The following is an 18,803-nucleotide window of genomic DNA, read 5'->3' as shown; positions in this document are numbered from 1 at the left end:
ACGAATGAGTTTGTTGATTCTGTTGGTGTCTGCTACCCTCAGCCTGCTGCTCCAGCACACAACAGCAAACATGATAGCACTGGCCACCACAGACTCGTAGAACATCCTCAGCATTGTCCGGCAGATGTTAAAGGACCACAGCCTGCAAATGAAGTCTGCTATTTTAGACACATGCTGAAAGCCACTCTTTGATAGAAATCAGTGCTCCCTCTATGTTACTGCCCTTCTAGTTCTACGGCATGAGCTTGTTTTCCCTTCCCTATTCCATCTTTGTTTAGCATCATTTAAACCTTCTAATGAAGGTGTTTGCCCTTCACCCTAGGTTCCTAAATAAAAGTTCACAGACCTTTATTCTTTGTATCATTTTGTCAGTCTTTTTTGTATTTTGAAGAAAATGCAAATGAGAAAACAATAGCTAATTGCACATGTGAATACGTTGTTAAACTAAATAATGCAACACTTACTGACTGTCATAAGACACAAAATGTAAACTTTTGACTAAAGGTCCTGTGCCTAAAATGATAATTGTTGCTTTTTCTGCTAATGCTGCCTGACCTGAGTGTTTCCAATATTTTCTACTTTACTTACAAATTGTAAATGATTTGTTTTATTTTGTAATAACTCAAGTACAATAAATCCCCTAACTTATTTTGCTGAATTCTACGTTTCTATGCTGTTGCTTTCCAGATGGAATTGTCATCGTATCTTTTCTTGTGCTGTTTTATTATTTTCAAAAACTGTATTAAAGATGAGGAACACAGAATGGCAGAGGAGTACAGTAGTCAGGCAGCATCTCTGGAGGGGAATAAACAGTTAACATTTCAGACTGAGACCCTTCCTTTCCATAGATTCAGTCTGACCTGCTGAGTTTCTCTACCATTTCATGTGCCAGTGTCTGCAGAATCTCTTGTGTTAAGGTAGAAAGAGTTTGTGTGCAAGAACAATTCGTCATCATTAAGTGCCGTGTCATTAGAACAACTACCTGAGCCATTAAAATTAATAACAATTGGCTTTCTTCACTCCATGCTTCTGAGGTAATGATTGTACAACTTGGATCAGGGTAAGTCATTCATAGATCCTTCACTCTCTCTACTAGATGTGACATGTCAAGTATTTACTGGTACTCAGAAGAAAGACACCTAGGTAGATCTTTTGCAACATAATCAATTATAATTTTTAAGGCAGAGAGAAATTTGAGTAAAGAATAATTAACTTTGATAATTATAAACATCTCTAGTGGGAATTTGTAATGATGTACTTGCAGCTTAACTGGATTGTATTACTGTGAATTGACTGGTGCCTCTGTCACATTCTTACATAAAACATTATTTTACATACAGTAAAACAACTCTCACTGTTTTTTAAATCTCAGTAGACTCCAGAGCAGCGTTTGTTGAGCAGCAGACCAGTACCATTTTCCAGCTGGGACAAGCCAAAAAAACCATTGACATCTACTGGCTCTTTGATGACGGAGGTAAAGAAGTGTTCTTCTTTAAGATTTGTATGGTAATTGAAACTCAAAATTTCTGTATGGCAGCACCTTAGAATATAACAAGATCAGTGTTGTTGCATTGCATAGAAAGAGAGGTCACAGGATACAATTACTCTTGCAGTTTGGCCACGCAGACCAATTTAGCACACATTCTCACTAATCCTATGAGCTCACCCTACAGTGGGCAATCTCACAATCTGGGAGGAAACCCATTTGGTCACAGGCAAACTCCACTCAGACTACACTGGAGGGTGGGATCAGCAATGAAGCTGGGGGGCAGGCGGATTGCATTCCATCTCGATGAGACTAGAGGAGGGTAAACACCCGCAGAGCTTTTCAAACTCAGCACTAGTTTCACCATTTCCTGCCAAGATGACAGGCGACTCCACCGTGGAATTCTCCATTGTCTTCTGGGCCCAGCTCTACCTCCAGCACCAGATACACTTTCACCTTGTAGCCAGACTGGCAAAGCTAGGTTCAGACAAGCTGACAGATACTTCAGCAAAGGTGGAGGTACACCAGCACAGAGATTCAAAAAGGTGAGAAAGCAAAAAATAATAGAGAAAAAACATAAGGGCAAGGACTTTCCATGAGCACTGCCACGATTAATTGACCAATTTTTAAATAAGTTTCCTAAAGAGGAATTAGAAAAACTATTGCAACTAACTGCCATCTAGTTTGCAACCCATTTTTGCCATACCAGATGATAAATTTTCATTCATCTCTAATTGTTCCTATGAGTATTAGTTGTTAGTGTCTGGGGGAAAAAATGGATAATGAAACCTCCAACAGCCACTTTCCCCTGCACATACTTTGTTCTTTGCTTCCTTGGATATTTGCTTTGTAAGGCACAATATTCTAACACAACACACACAAGGTCCTGGAGGAACGCAGCAGGTCAGGCAGCATCTATGGACTGAGTAGATAGTCAATGTTTCGGGCATTCCCTTGAACAACTACCCTCTGTCTTGGTTCTGAATCCGAACAGCCAATTCGCCACAGACCCCATGCACCTTAATCTTCTGGATTGGCCTCCCATGAATGACTTTGTAAAACACCTTACTAAAATAATTGTAGGCAACATCCACTGCCCTGCCCTCATCAATATCTCTCGTCACCTTGTCAAAAGAATTCAATCAAGTTGGTAAGGCACAACCTGCCATGGACAAAGCCATGCTATCTCTCCCTAGTTAGGCAATGGGTTTCCAATTACTCATATATCCTATCCTTCAGAATTTTATTCAGCAATATCCCTACAACTGATGGTGAGACTCACTGGTCTATAGTTCCCAGCATTTTCTCTTGTTCCCTTCTTAAATAGAGATACAACATTAGCCACTCGCCAGTCCTCTGAGTCCTCACCTGTGGCTAGAGAAGACATGAAAATACTGGTCAAGGGCCCAGCAATCTCATCTCTTGCCTCCTCCAATAACCTGTGGTAAATCCCATCAGTTCCCAATTAATGATTCTTTGTTCCCGCCTAGTCCTCTTGTAATTTGCCCTACTCCAGTTTAAAGCTCTCCCACAATGACCATACCTATCTATTTATAGCTATCCTGAAAGTTAACGAGTTGTCGTCACTGTTCCCTAACTTCATCCACTGAAAGATCAGTCACCTGGCCAGGCTCAATACCCAATACCAGGTCCAGTACAGCCCCTCCTCTCGTTGGACTGTCCACATGTTGATTGAAGAAACATTCCTGGATATACTTAACAAATTCTGCCCCACCTAGACCCCTTACACTAGTTTATATTTGGGAAGTTGAAATCCCCCATGACAACAATCCTATTATTTTTACACATTTCCTTTATCTGATTACATATCTGTTCCTTAATGTTTCAGTGTCTATTGGGGGAACTGTGGTCAATCCCATCTGTGTGATTGCACCCTTCATATTCCTGAGTTCTGCCTAAATGGACTCCTCTGACTGCAGCTGTGATACAGTCCCTGATCAGTAGTGCAACTCCACCCCTCTCTTTTGCCATCTCCTCTACCTTTTGTATCATTTCAGAAACCTGGTACATTAGTCACCCATTCCTGCCTCTCTCTCAACCAAGTTTCAGCAATGGCCACAACATCTTAGTTCCATGTACTGATCCATGTTCTAAGTTCATCACCCTTGCTCGTAATACTCCTAACGTTAAAATATACACATCTTAAACTATCCGACCTATCGTACCTGTTATTTTGCTTTTGCATTTCAATACTTTCCCTGACATCTACCTTCTGGTCCAACCCTTCCCTTACTGATCTGGGGCTCCAATTCCCAGCCCCCTGTAAAACTGGTTTAAACTCTCCCAAGCAGCACCAACAAACCTTCTAGCCAGGATATTGGTTCTCATTCAGTTCAGGTGTAACCCGTCCCTGTTGTGCAGGTCACCCCCTTCCCCAGAAAAGGTTCCAATGATTAAGAACTTGGAAGCCTGTCCCCTGCACCATCTCCTCAGTCACTCATTCATCCATGCTTTCACCCCATTCCTACCTGGAACAGGGAGGAATCAGAAGATTACAACCTTGGAGGTCCTTCTCTTCAACTTCTTTCCTGACTCTATATACTCACTGCGTAAGACTTTATCCCCTTTTCCGCCTATGTTATTGGTGCTAATGTGCACCACGACCTGCACTGACCACTCAATTCCCTTACCTCTCCTGGTGATCACCCATCTACTGTCTGAAGCCTGTGGTGACCACCTCTTCAAAAGTCTCATCTATAATATCTTCAGCCTCCCAGAATATCCTGAGTGCATCCAACTCCAGCTCAAACACCTTGACCCCGTCAATCAGGCGCTGAAGCTGGGTGTACTTCATGCAGATGTAGTGATGAGGGAAACCGTCAGATATCTTGAAGACCCTCATCTGACAGGAGGGGCATTCCATCCTGACTACTCAATACTAAATAAGAAGGCTTGCCTCTTCTTAACTGTAACCTATTCACGCCAAAGCTTTCACACCCTTTCTCTGGCACACTCCAACAATGGACGCTCTGCTTGAGCCTACCAACATTTCATTTGCAGCTGAGGTTAGGGTTCTGACGCCAACACTTTCCATGCCTGCACAGCCCCAAAAGACCAGCCCTGCTGAATCTGTTCCTTTTATCCTCTCTTCCCCCAAATTCTGTAAGGCTCTGACACTAACACTCCTCTTGCCTGAGCTGCTGATTTTTAAAAAATTGGACTTGCCCAAGTGTGCTCTTTTTATACTCTCACTGCAAACTTCAGAAGGCCTCTGATGCTGACACTTTCCACACCTGTGAAGCCCAAAAAGACTAGTCTTGTGGAATCTGGCCCTTTCATCCTCTCTCTCCCGATTCCCATTGGGCTCTGACACCGACACTCTCGCTCCTCTCGCCTGCATCGCCAAATAAAATATGATGTAAAAGATTAATTCCCAACGTGGACAGTTTGTTGGAGGACCTGCATTATGTTAATGCTAAGTACAAGAACTATCCTCCTGTATGCTTCAGTGAACCATGATAATGATTTGGGGTTCAGTCTCCGAATGTGTGATCAACTCTATGCTGCAGCTCAGTGACGGAAGTTGGGGTGATCATAGCTTGGCAGTGTAGGTTGGACTGTTTCCCATTGAGACTGGTAACCTGCTTCAAAGTCTCTGCAAATGGTATTCAGAACTGTTCCCTCAGAAGTATATTAGAAATCTCCAATAATCCATGAGATTATTGAACAGCCCTCTAACAAGATCGAATAGATTCCTGACTTCACAATCTAACTTCTAATGGCCTCATGCCTCACTGTCTGCCTGTGTTGTACTTTCTCTGTAACTATTACACTTTACTCTGCATTCTGTTGTTGTTTTCCCTTGTGCACCTTCATGCATTGATGCCATAAAGTGATCTGCGTGGATGGCATGCAAAGTAGTTTTTCCAGTGTACCTCCGTATGTGTGATAATAAAAAACAATTTACCATTTTTTACCAATTGATATGATATTTCCTCACTGCCATGGAAGTACAGCAAGAGCATGTGGAGAGTGTTGCCCAGAATGGAGACTGTATAAGCTGGGTTTGTTTTCCTCGAAGGGGAGGAGGCTCAGTGGGAGATGTGACTGAGGTGTACTAAATTGTGAGGAGCATAGAGAGGGTAGACGGTGGGAATCATTACCCCACGTCAAAAACTAAAGGATGTTTGTGTGAGCTAGGGGTGTGGGGAGGGAGGGAGAAGTTTAAAGTGAATCTGTGAAAGAAAATTTCTTTACCCAGGATAAGTTGAAAGTGGGTCATCTCACATTTAAGGTGATTCTGGAGACACTTACAGTAATTTGTCAGAACACAGAAAACTACAGGCTACGATCAATGGGATGAGTAAAATGAGTAGTTAATGCAAGGCAGGGACATGCTGAGTGAAAGGGCCTGTTTCTGCCCTGTGTGACTCTGAGTATCTGAACAATGTGTAGGCAACAGATGGAAAGCAAGAGAAATGGAAGGAGGCGTTTGGGTAGGTGTGGCGAGCAAGAAAAAGTGTGTGTGAGTGTCCCAGAGTCCCTCAGGCTGTGTTTGTTGTGCCCTGCTGTTATACGGCTGCTCGTCTGACCGGCATCTTCCTTCCTATAGGCCTCACCCTCTTAATTCCGTATCTTCTCACTCGCAAGAAGAGGTGGCGCCGGTGCAAGGTTCGAGTGTTCGTGGGCGGTCAGATCAGTCGCATGGACGAGGAAAGAAAGGCGTAAGTGGATCTGGCTTCCTCAGACAGAGTCTGCTGCTGAAGGCCCTGGTAGGAATCACCACCGCGAATCCTAGAGAAAGGATTAAAAGATTAGCTTTATTTGTCACGTGTACGTCGAAAGGTACAGTGAAATGCTTCGTCTGCACCAGATCAAATCAGCAAGGATCATGCTGAACAGCCAACAAGTGTCACAGTGTTTCCCCTGCTAACCCACAACTCATTAACCTTAATTATACATCCTTGGAATGTGGAAGGAAACCAGAGCACCTGGAGGAAATCCACTCACGCAGTCACGGGGAGAAATCCTTACAGACCGCTGAGGAAATCGAACCCTGGTCTTACAGTTGGTGCTGTGAAGCATTGCACAAACCACTGTGCTAACACACTGCCTGCCAACACTACCATGCCACCTACAACACAAATACAACCAAATTTTGGCCTTGTTGAGGCTTTGTGAATTTCAAATCAATTCTAGTAGAGTAACTAAAGCATATTAGTGGTGTACGTCACAGCAGGCACCATGTTAATGAGGGAACTGGTCTCTGCTCCTTTCACAACCAGCGGAGGTATCCAGGGCAGCAGATCACATGATCTGCCAGTATGCGGTGCTGATCTGTGGCCATTGCTTTTTGAAGAGTCTGTACTCCCCAGCTGCTGGAAGCACAGTCCAGCAGCACTGCCATTCATTTACCATTTGAAGATTAACTTGTAGTAGCTAAAAACATAATTCTCCAAGTTCTTTGAGCGCAAGTTCAAGTTCAGTTTATTGCAGTTCAGCTGTACACTTGTGTGGTTTGCTGAGGTAACGGGGTGGGTGAGGTCTCTTCCAAAGGATGCCATCTTAATTTCAGTACAAACACTGCTGCCTGGCCTAGTTCATTAGTTGGTATTCCTGGCCTCCGGTCTGTTCTGTAATTGCTGAGGTGGCTGGTAGCAGGTTTCGTAATGTCTGAACCTTGGAGAAGTGTGCGTGCGGCTTCGCATTTCAGGGTAGTCAACCGGCTGTGTGTTCACCACGGCCGTGAACCTTGAGCCATTGGCATACCTCCCCTTTGACGTGGGAAATATGCGCAATGCAACAGTTTTCCATATGAATTTAAATATCATAAAGAGGCTGCCTGTGTATTTCAGGTTTTATTGATTGTAAATGATTCAATTTATAATTTTAATAACTTGTTTAAATTTGAAATTTTGCTTTTGGTAATTCGATTCTGAATGTTAGGCCACTGTGGTGCTGAGTGTGTTTCTCACTAGAGAACTGAGTTTGATCGTTGCTGCAGATGCTGTCTGTGCGGGGATTGTTTGTTCTCTCTCTGACCATGTGGGTTATCCATCGGGTGCTTCAGCTGTCTTCCATATTCCAGAGGTACGCTGGTTATAGTCAAGTTGCCCCTTACATGGCTGCAACAGAGTCAAGGGGGAGTGGGCAGTTGCCAAATGGGTCTGAGGGAATTGCTCAGCTCAGTCTCCTAGCCTGCTTCTATCCAAACTTCTATAGACGGACAGTGAAAAGTATCCTGTCTGGTTGCATCATGGCCCATGGCCTGCTATAGAAACTTCCAGGAATGAACAAACTGCAGCAAGTGATGGATACAGCCCAGTCTATCACAGTTAGAGCCTTCCCCATTGAGAACATTTACAAAGAATGCTGCCATATGAAAGCAGCATCCGTCATCAAGGACATCTACCATCTAGGCCATGATCTCCTCCTGCTACTACCATCAACTATGAGGTACAGGAGTCTTGTGTCCCATGCCACCAGGGTCAGAAACAGTCACTATCCTTCAACCATCAGGCTTTTGAACCAGTGTAGATAACTTCACTCAGCTCAACTCTGAACTGATTCTACAGCCCACAGGCTCAAGGACTCTACAACTCACGTTCTTCATATTATTTATTTCATTTGCACACTTTGTCTTTTGCACATTTGTTGTTTGTCAGTCTTTTTTATGTATAGTTCTTCATAAATTTTATTGTATTTCTTTATTTTTCTGTAAGTGGTTGCAAGAACTCCCATCTCAAGGTGGTATATGATAACAAGTATGTACTTTAATAATTTACTTTGAATGTCACAAATGTTCAGAAATGACACCAGGGGTCATTATTATCCAGCTTTCAAAGCTTTGTTCAGCTCCTTAGTGGGTGAATCTAGTTCAGGCATGTTCTCACACTTTCCCATTTTCTTATGGAACGCAGAGATGAGGTGTAAGACCTGACTGTGAGTGATGGACCAAGTTTCCTCTACACATTCTCAGGGGACCATGTGGAGTGGGAACTCTCCTTGGAATTCATCGACAAGCATAGCCAGTTCTCCAACTTCTGGGCCATAATTTCCATCTTCCTTGTATGGCAGGTCATAAAGTGTGAATCAGTTCCAATCTCAGGCCCATTAGTGTCATTGAAAACCTCTCCCAAGTCATTTGAACATTTCTCATTGCCATTTAAAAAAACAAAACTAATAGTTCTCTTTTTGAATTTAGGATGGTTAATCTCTTAAGCAAATTCCGTCTTGGCTTCCATGAGGTCCATGTCCTGCCGGACATCAACCAGAAACCTCGTTCTGAACAGTAAGAAATATCTGAACACATCTCTTGAACGTTTGTTACTCTCTCGTATTGTCTCTGGTGTTAAATGAACTTTTTTTCTTTTATTATAGAGTAAAGAGGTTTGAGGATCTGGTTGCTCCTTTCAGACTGAATGACGGGTTCAAAGATGAAGCCATTGTTAAAGAGATGAGGAAGGACTGTCCTTGGAAGATCTCAGACGAGGAGATTAAGAAAAACAATGCAAAGGTATGTAAAGATCCGGTGAAACAACCAGTTCAGTTGCTGATTCTCAGTTGTATATGAAATGAAACACTAGGAATGTGTTCATACTGGTGACTGTTGCTGATTGTGGATTGGAATAACTTGGGAATTTGTAAATGCTGTAGATTTTGGATAATCTGGTACCCTCGGGGCTTTAGTGCTGGACGAGATTTTCTGGACAATTGAGTGTTAATCCAATTATTAGTTCCCTGTTTTATTTTGTTTCCTGATATGTGGGTTTACCTTTCTCATCCACTTGCCTTCACCCATCACCTTCTCGATTGTCCTCCTTCCCCCTTCCTCCACCTTTTTTATTGTGATGTCTTCCCCCTTCCTTTCCAGTCCTGATGAATGAGTCCAGATGAGTTCAGAGCATGGTCAACACCTGGAGTTATGATAGTGTAGCCATTAGTGAGACTTGGTTGCAGGAGGAACAGGAACAGCAGCTCAATAGTTCGGAGTTCAGTTGTTTTAGACATGACAGAACAGAAGGGCTTAAAGGAGGAGGGGGTGTCATTACTTGTCAGGGAAAATGTTATGTCAGGACAGACTAGAGAATTCATCTAGTGAGGCATTATGGGTGGAACGGAGAAATAAGAAAGGGATGACCACATTAATGACGTTATATTACAGACCACCCAACTGCCCTAGGGATTTGGAGGAACAAATTTGTAAAGAGATCACAGATTTTTGCAACAACCATAAGGTTGTGTTAGTTGGTGATTTTAGCTTTCCACATATTAACTGGGAATCCCATACTGTAAAAGGACTAGATAGGATAGATTTTGTCAAATGTATTCAGGAAAGTTTCCTTCATCAGTACGTAGAAGTCCCAAAAAGAAAGTGTGTGATACTGGATCTGCTGGGGAATGAGACAGGGCATGTGACTGAAGTTTTAGTATCGGAACACTTTGCAACTAGTGACCACAATGCATTAGTTTCAAAGTAAATATGCAAAAAGATAGGTCTGGTCTGTGGGTTGAGATTCTAAATTGGAGCAAGTCTAATTTTAATGATATCAGAAAGAATCTGGCAAGTGTGGATTGGGACAGGCTGTTTTCTGGCAAAGGTATACTTGGTAAGTGGGAGGCCTTCAAAAGTGAAATATTGAGAGTACAAAGCTTGTGTGTGTCTGTCAGAATAAAAGGTAAAGATAACAAGTGGACGGATCCTTGGTTTTCAAGAGATACTGAGGCCCTGGTTAAGAAAAAAAAGGGAGGAGCTTGGCAGGTGTAGGCAAGTAGGAACAAATGGGGTGCTTATGGAGTACAAGAAATGCAAGAGAAGACTTAAAGAAATCGGGAAGGCTAAAAGAAGGCATGAAGTTGCCCTAGCAGACAAGATGAAGGAGAATCCTAAGGGATTCTGCAGATATGTTAAGAGCAAAAGGATTGCAAGGGACAAAATTGGTCCTCTGGAAGACCAGGATGGTAATCCATGTGTGAAATCAAAACAGATTGGGGGAGATTTTAAATAAATTTGTTGCATCTGTATTTACTCAGGAGACACAGAGTCTATAAAAGTGAGGTAAAGTGGGATCAACTTCCTGTAGGAGGAGGTGTTTGATACCCTGAGGCAAATCAGGGTGGATAAATCCCCAGGTCCTGATAAAGAGTTCCCTTGGACCTTAAGGGAGGCGTGTGCAGAAACTGCCGGAGCCCTGGGCCTGGCAGAGATATTTAAATCATCCTTAGCCACAGGAGAGATACCAGAGAACTGGAGGACAGCTAATGTTGTTCCACTGTTTTTTAAAAAAGGCTTTAAACAGAAACCAGGAAACTATAGGCCAATGAGCCTGACGTCAGTAGTGGGAAAGTTATTGGAAAGTATTCCAAGGGACCAGATATATGAGTGTCTGGACAGACATGGACTGATTAAGGATGGCATAGATTCGTGCATGGTGGGTCATGTCTCATCAATCTTGTAGAATTTTTCGAGCAAGTTACCAGGAAAGTGGAGGAAGGTACGGCAGTGGATGTTGTCTACATGGACCTTAGTAAGGCATTTGACAAGGCCCCACGTGGGAGGCTGGTCAAGAAGGTTCAGTTGCTTAGCATTCAAGATGAGATAGTGAATTGGATTAGGCATTGGCTTTGTGGGAGAAGCCAGAGAGTGGTAGTGGATGGTGGCCTCTCTGACTGGAGGCCTGTGACTAGGGGTGTGCCGCAGGAATCGATGCTGGGTCCTTTGCTGATTGTCATCCAGATCATTGATAGAGATGACAATGTGGTCAACGGCGTCAGCAAATTTGCAAATGACACCAAGAGTGAAGGTGTAGTGTACAGTGAGGAAGGCTGTCATAGTGTTCTGCATCAGCTGGAAAACTGGCAGATGGAATTTAATGCAGACAAATGCTAGGTTTTGCTCTTCAATAGGACCAACCAGGGTAGGACTTACATAGTGAACGGTAGGGCACTGAGGAGTGTGGTAGAACAACGGGTACTGGAGGTACCCTTCCATAATTCATTGAAAGTGGCATCACAGGTGCAGTGGTTCCAGAAAGTTTGTGAGCTCAATTTCAACGTTTTAAGAGAAGTTTGGATAGGTACATAGATGGTAGGGGTATGGAGGACTATGGTCCCGGTGCAGGTCGATGGGAGTAGGCAGTTTAAATGGGTTTAACATTGACTAGATGAGCCAAAAGGCCTGTTTTGTGCTGTACCTCTCTATAACTCTATGAAGGAATTCAACCGAAACATCAACTGTTTATTCAATTCCATAGATGCTCCCTGATTTACTGAGTTCCTCTAGCATTTTGTGTGTTGCTCAGGAAATGGAACATGCTGAGTTTCAGTTCATACATTTCAACTCTTCAGACTAGTTGAATTGTAATGCCAGCCCTCCAGACCTGGCCTATAGGCACAAACCCTCCCCTCCCCTCCGCCCGCCTCTTTCATTCAGTGCTTCCAACCCTGATTCCAACTGCACACCTCACACATACTCTAGAATAATCAATAAACCAGATGCCAAACCACCTCAATTTCCAAACAATCAGACACTGGATTATCAAAGTTCTCCTGTAGTTAGGCTGCTATTGATATGGAAACTCAAAACCCGTATCCTTCTGCCATCATATGGAATGTCATTTTCTATTAAAATGTTCTGATCCTGTACCATAGGACCATAGAACCATAGAAACTACAGCACAGAAACAGGCCCTTTGGCCCTTCTTGGCTGTACCAAACCATTTTCTGCCTAGTCCCACTGACCTGCACACGGACCATATCCCTCCATACACCTCCCATCCATGTATCTGTCCAATTTATTCTTAAATGTTAAAAAAGAACCCGCATTTACCACCTCGTCTGGCAGCTCATTCCATACTCTCACCACTCTCTGTGTGAAGAAGCCCCCCCTAATGTTCCCTTTAAACTTTTCCCCCCTCTCCCTTAACCCATGTCCTCTGGTTTTTTTCTCCCCTTGCCTCAGTGGAAAAAGCCTGCTTGCATTCACTCTATCTATACCCATCATAATTTTATATACCTCTATCAAATCTCCCCTCATTCTTCTACGCTCCAGGGAATAAAGTCCTAACCTATTCAACCTTTCTCTGTAACTGAGTTTCTCAAGTCCCGGCAACATCCTTGTAAACCTTCTCTGCACTCTTTCAACCTTATTTATATCCTTCCTGTAATTTGGTGACCAAAACTGAACACAATACTCCAGATTCAGCCTCACCAATGCCTTATACAACCTCATCATAACATTCCAGCTCTTATACTCAATACTTTGATTAATAAAGGCCAATGTACCAAAAGCTCTCTTTACGACCCTATCTACCTGTGACAATACTTAGGGAATTTTGTATCTGTATTCCCAGATCCCTCTGTTCCACTGCACTCCTCAGTGCCTTACCATTAACCCTGTATGTTCTACGTTGGTTTTTCCTTCCAACGTGCAATACCTCACATTTGTCAGTATTAATCTCCATCTGCCATTTTTCAGCCCATTTTTCCAGCTGGTCCAAGTCCCTCTGCAGGCTCTGAAAACCTTCCTCACTGTCTACTACACCTCCAAACTTTGTATCATCAGCAAACTTGCTGATCCAATTTACCACATTATCATCCAGATCATTGATATAGATGACAAATAACAATGGACCCAGCACTGATCCCTGTGGCACACCACTAGTCACAGGCCTCCACTCAGAGAAGCAATTCTCTACCACCACTCTCTGGCTTCTTCCATCGAGCCAATGTCTAATCCAATTTACCACCTCTCCATGTATACCTAGCGACTGAATTTTCCTAACTAACCTCCCATGCGGGACCTTGTCAAAGGCCTTACTGAAGTCCATGTAGACAATATCCACTGCCTTCCCTTCATCCACTTTCCTGGTAACCTCCTTGAAAAACTCCAACAGATTGGTCAAACATGACCTACCACGCACAAAGCCAGGTTGACTCTCCCTAATAAGCCCCTGTCTATCCAAATGCTTGTAGATTCTGTCTCTTAGTACTCCCTCCAATAACTTACCTACTACTGACGTAAAACTCACCGGCCTATAATTTCCCAGATTACTTTTTGATTCTTTTTTAAACAACGGAACAACATGAGCCACTCTCCAATCCTCCGGCACTTCACCCGTAGACAGCGACATTTTAAATATTTCTGCCAGGGCCCCCGCAATTTCAACACTAGTCTCCTTCAAGGTCCGAGGGAACACTCTGTCAGGTCCCGGGGATTTATCCACTTTAATTTTCCTCAAGACAGCAAGCACCTCCTCCTTTTCAATCTGTACAGTTTCCATGGTCTCACTACTTGATTCCCTCAATTTCATAGATTTCATGCCAGCTTCCTTAGTAAATACAGACGCAAAAAACCTATTTAAGATCTCCCCCATTTCCTTTGGTTCCGCACAAAGCTGACCACTCTGATCTTCAAGAGCACCAATTTTATCCCTTACAATCCTTTTTGCTCTTAATATACTTGTAAAAGCTCTTTGGATTATCCTTCACTTTGACTGCCAAGGCAACCCTCATGTCTTCTTTTAGCCCTCCTGATTACCAATTGCCTGATTTATGGTGATGCTTGTATTGCAAATGTGGATGGATATTTGGGTGAAGAATTTCGGATTTTAAAAAAGGCTTTATTTAGTAAATGTATGTCCTCATTCTGTTTTAGTCTTTAATGATATAATTGGCTATCAAGTCTAGCAAATCAAATCAGCAATAGGATTTTTGTGTACGACCAGAAACTGCTCCAGTTTTTAATACATTTAGTGCACTGGTTTATAGATCTGCTAAGCAGTAGACTTAGAATTAAAATACTGTATCTGAAGCATGCTTAGGGAGGATGCAAATGAAGTCTGCTTTAGTGATGCGATTGTTTCTTGGCGCAGTCACTCCGACAAGTGAAACTGAATGAGATCTTACTGGATTACTCCCGTGATGCTGCATTGATAGTTATGTAAGTATGAAACCTACTCCACACAAACTCTGGATTCAACCATTATAATCCCTTCCTCTCTACGTTGCCAGCATTTTGTGTAAGAAGGGTTTAGTACAGAACACTGGTTATGTAACACTTATTACAAGTATGTTCAATACATGGAGAAAAGGGCAGAAAAAAACTGGAGCACAGAACCATACAGGCACTTCAACCCATGATATTATTCAATCTTTTAATCTACTCCAAGATCAATCTGACCTTTCTGCCCACATAATCCTACATTTTCCTTTCATCCATGTGCCTACCTAAGAATCTCTTAAAACATCCCTAATCTATCTGCCTCCGCCACTACCCACAGCAGTGCATTCCATGTAGTCACCACCCTCTGTGGAAAAACAAACTCTCTCTGATATCCCCCTTATACTTTCCTCCAGTCATCTTAAATGTGTTAGCCATTGGCCCAGCCCAGGAAAAAAGTGTTGGCTGTCCACTCTTATCTGTTCCTCCGATCTTATATACATCTATCAGGTCAACTCTCAAAGCCCTAGCTTGTTCACCCTTTCATCGTATGATAGGATTTTTAATCCAGGTAGCATCCTACTAAGAATCCTCTGCATACTCTCTAATGCTTCCATATCCTTCCTATAATGAACTGAACAGAATATTCCATGTGGTCTAAACAGAATTTTATAAGCTGCAACATTACCACACAGCTCTTGAACTCAATCCCCTGACTAATGAAGGCCAACACACCTTCTTAACCATCCAAGCAACTTTGTGCAGCAACTTTGAGGGATCCATGGATGTGGACCAAGATACCACTGTTTCTCCACAGTGCTGAGAATCCTGCCAAAAACCTTGTAGTCCACCTTCAAGTTATTTGAAACCTTTTCCTAATTTCTATTTATAACATATTTACAAACATATTGATTGTTTTTTTAATCAAAGAAAGTGTCTATTTAAATATCACAATGGACACCTGCTATTTCTGGTTACCTTGGCTTCAAGGTAGCTACAGTCATGATTCAATCAGGGATTTGTTCTGATGCCATTGTGGTTCTTGAAGCCACCCTATCCCACATTTCAAGTCAGTACATTTTTTGGATTGAGTGTAGAATATTTGAATTATGCTCTCTGGGCAAATTGTTCCTTTCAGTGAAAAGAGAAGACATCAATATTCTTTAACATTGGTTAGCAAATACGCACATTGTGGTAGGATGTAGAATTACATCACAAGTTTAATCTGACCTGATTAGTGGAGGACTACTTTAATTATTCAATTCCATTATTCAGTCAGCTGTTCCACTGAGCCAGTTGTACCTGATAATTGTACTGTTTTATCATGCTTTTAAAAAAGTGTTCTCTCAAAAATATATTCAATATTTTTGATAGTCATACCCATATTTATATTCATAGAAACAAATTCATGAAAACTGAGCAAACATGTAAATTCACATAAGATATGAGGTTATATTTAGAAGCTTGTTTTTTTAAACATATCTTTTGTGGTGTTATTCAACATACTTTATATAATCTTTTATTTGAAAATAGAATTAAAGTGACAGGAAAATTTAAATTAGTTTACTAACGGCTGGAACCTGATTAGATTTTAGTGATGAGCTAACAATAGTTTTTTCTTTCATTTGCTCCACTTTTCCTGTGCCCTGAGCTAAGATTTGATTTTGTTTTTCTTTTTTTGCAACCTCTATCAAATTGATCTGTTGAGCTATCTACCCCGGTGAGTGTCAGACCAAGACACATTTGTGATGTCTCCTACTTGGATTGGCATTAACTGCTGGAAAAATCATTGGTAGAGCACACCTTTCCTGCCACCCCTCACCTCTTCATCTGTTCTATGTGGTTGCTTGTAGAACCACAGAGGAGTTCTTGAAAATCATAAGAGAAATTTCAGATATACATAAAAGAAATTTTAAAATCCTGGTGAAACTCTGTTTAAGTTACTTTAACTGCATTGCCTCTGGCTAAATTATTAGTCCTGGAATTCCCAAAAAATGCATTTATCTTTTGAATTATTGGATTACAGTTGGCCATATGTGATATTGAGTGGTTGTTTATTATTCTTCCAGTACCATGCCGATCGCAAGAGAGGGGAAAAGCCCAAGTGCACTGTACATGGCCTGGCTGGAGACACTATCACAGGATTTACGCCCTCCTGTTCTATTAGTCCGAGGAAATCAGCAAAATGTTTTGACATTCTACTGTCAATAACACTTTATCACTTGAACTAAATACGTTTGCAATAGTTGACACAATAAATGTGAATGTATGTTGCAAATGAACAGTAAAACTATACATGTTTTGTATCTGTGATTTTAAGGACTTGAAAATAAAAATGTGAGCTGAACGTACAAGACTAGCATGAAGGAGCCGGCACTGTGAAAAGAGAACACCACTTTTAATTAGACGTTTAATATATTACAAGTTAATGACTTTATAAAGTAATAATAATTCTAATACAGTGAACTAATCAATGTTCATGCTTTATGAAGCATCACTTAATAAATCAAAAGCACAAGAGATTCTGCACATGCAATGGCTGATCTTACTAACCTTGGGTCAAGTAGGGAGGTCTGTGTAGTAGATTCAGACAATCGAGTGTGGAGGCCCTGTATCAGATCAGAGGCTTTGGCAAAAAGCAGAGTTGGAGGCAAAGTTTCATCCCATCTAAGCTGTCAAGCTGTTACCTGCTCACAGAGGTACTTCATAACTATTAAAATTGACATAAATGATTGGAAAAATTCAAAAACAAGTAAAAATATTTTTAAAAAATTAAAAGATTACTTTAAATATTACTTTCAATTTGCCTCTCAATGTGCAGGCCTAGAATTATCATTGAAATCAACGGATTCATGAATCCAATGGTAAATGCAACCTGGCATAAGAGTATGAGAGATTCAGTGTCATGCTGGGAATTCCAGTAAGGCTGGGATCCATGACTGAATTCCGAGTGGTGTTCCATCTGTCTCTCAGTAACTTTCAGTTCTGTGACGGAAAATGTGTGCATGCAATTCCAAGATTTATCTAAACTTGGCTGAAAGGAACTGCCAGCTGTGACCTGCAAGGTTTGCCTTGTTGAATGTTGTCAATGTAAGTCATCCAAATGTTTTGATTGTTGCACTGTAATCATTTATTCTGTCTCAAATTGGTACCAAGTTAAGATTAAATAAAAAGCAAAGTTGGTATGGAGTGTTTTTTTTTGGTGAATGGTACATGCCCCATTGTTGATAAATGTAGGATCTAGATGATTGTTGGTAATTAGTTATGCAGGAAGCTGGATTAAGGAAAGTTTGCTCGAATAAGCAGAAGGGACATATACCAAAGCTCTTGAATAAAGCATCAGAATTTTAATAAAGAACCACCAGAATGTAGTAGAAAATACAATGGCCGTAGATCGGAGGAGGCTTGTGGACAGAAGCTGGAATGAAATAGGGTAACATGAGGAGCTGGTTCGATTCAAGTATAAAATGTAAATTACTGATCCTGGGAGGGGGTAGGGGGATATTGAAACACATTTAAACGATAAGCTGATGGTTTACTAAAGGCTGAGCAAATATAAAGGAGGATTTCATCAGAATCCAGTTAACACAATGATAGTAATGCTGGCACGTGCAAGTACATGAGACGGCAGCTTCTCCTCAATGAAATCATGACAAAATAAAAATCTGTTGGATATCTGAAATCAAAACAGAAAATGCTGTGAATACACAGCAGGTTAGGCAGCATTTGTGGTGAGAGAAACACTTAACATTTCAGGTAGATGACCTTTAAAAGTTAGAAAACTACAATGTTTTAATTTCCAAAGGATGTGGAGAAGAAAGGAAGTGTCTGTGGTAGGTGGAGAACAGATAACGAAGTGAAGTCATGCCAGATTTATAAGACTATAATTCATAGGAGCAGAGTTGCTCAATCAAGTCTGCTCAATCATTTCATCATGGCTGTTCCATTTCCCTCTCAAACCCACTCTTCTGCCTTCTCTCCGTATCCAGTCATTCCCTGACCAATCAAGAACCTGTCCACCTCCACCTGAAACACCCAATAACTTGGCCTCCACAGCTGCCTGTGGCAATGAATTCCACAGATTCACCACTGTCTGGCTAAAGAAATTCTTCTTCATCTCCATTCTAAGTGGACATCCTGTATTCTGAGGCTGCACCTTCTGGTCCTGGATGCCCCCCACTCTATCAAGGCCTTTCAATAGTGAGACCACCCCCCCCCCCACCCCCATTCCTCTGGATTCCAACAAATGCAGGCACAGAGCCATCAAACACTCCTCATATGATCAACACATAAAATGTTGGAGGAGCTCAGCAAGACAGGCAGCATCTATGGAAAAGAGTAAACAGTCGATGTTTTGGGCTGAGACCCTTCATCAGGACTGGGGGAAAAAAGGATGAGAAGTTAGAGCAAGAAGTA

At 41.8% G+C, this 18,803-nt stretch overlaps 1 protein-coding gene across 4 annotated transcripts in view; it reads left to right on the top strand.

The window, feature by feature from the left end:
* The window catches only part of slc12a3 (solute carrier family 12 member 3), a 75,547-nt gene extending 57,982 nt beyond the window's left edge, over positions 1-17,565 (top strand). For 3 of the 4 annotated variants that reach the window (XM_063066761.1, XM_063066760.1, XM_063066758.1), the window contains 6 exons: positions 1,373-1,474; positions 6,060-6,171; positions 8,652-8,738; positions 8,828-8,963; positions 14,320-14,387; positions 16,457-17,565. In XM_063066761.1, the coding sequence (XP_062922831.1) occupies positions 1,373-1,474; positions 6,060-6,171; positions 8,652-8,738; positions 8,828-8,963; positions 14,320-14,387; positions 16,457-16,598 (647 nt within the window). In that variant the 3' untranslated portion in view covers positions 16,599-17,565. The remainder of the gene's footprint in view (positions 1-1,372; positions 1,475-6,059; positions 6,172-8,651; positions 8,739-8,827; positions 8,964-14,319; positions 14,388-16,456) is intronic. The other variant, XM_063066759.1, reaches the window with a different exon arrangement.
* Positions 17,566-18,803: the final 1,238 nt, after the last annotated feature.

Source organism: Mobula hypostoma, chromosome 14 (genome assembly GCF_963921235.1).
Source record: "Mobula hypostoma chromosome 14, sMobHyp1.1, whole genome shotgun sequence".
In the NCBI taxonomy this organism is placed as follows: Eukaryota; Metazoa; Chordata; class Chondrichthyes; order Myliobatiformes; family Myliobatidae; genus Mobula; species Mobula hypostoma.
Note: the sequence above shows the minus strand (reverse complement) of the source record. Positions and strands in the feature narration are given on the sequence as shown.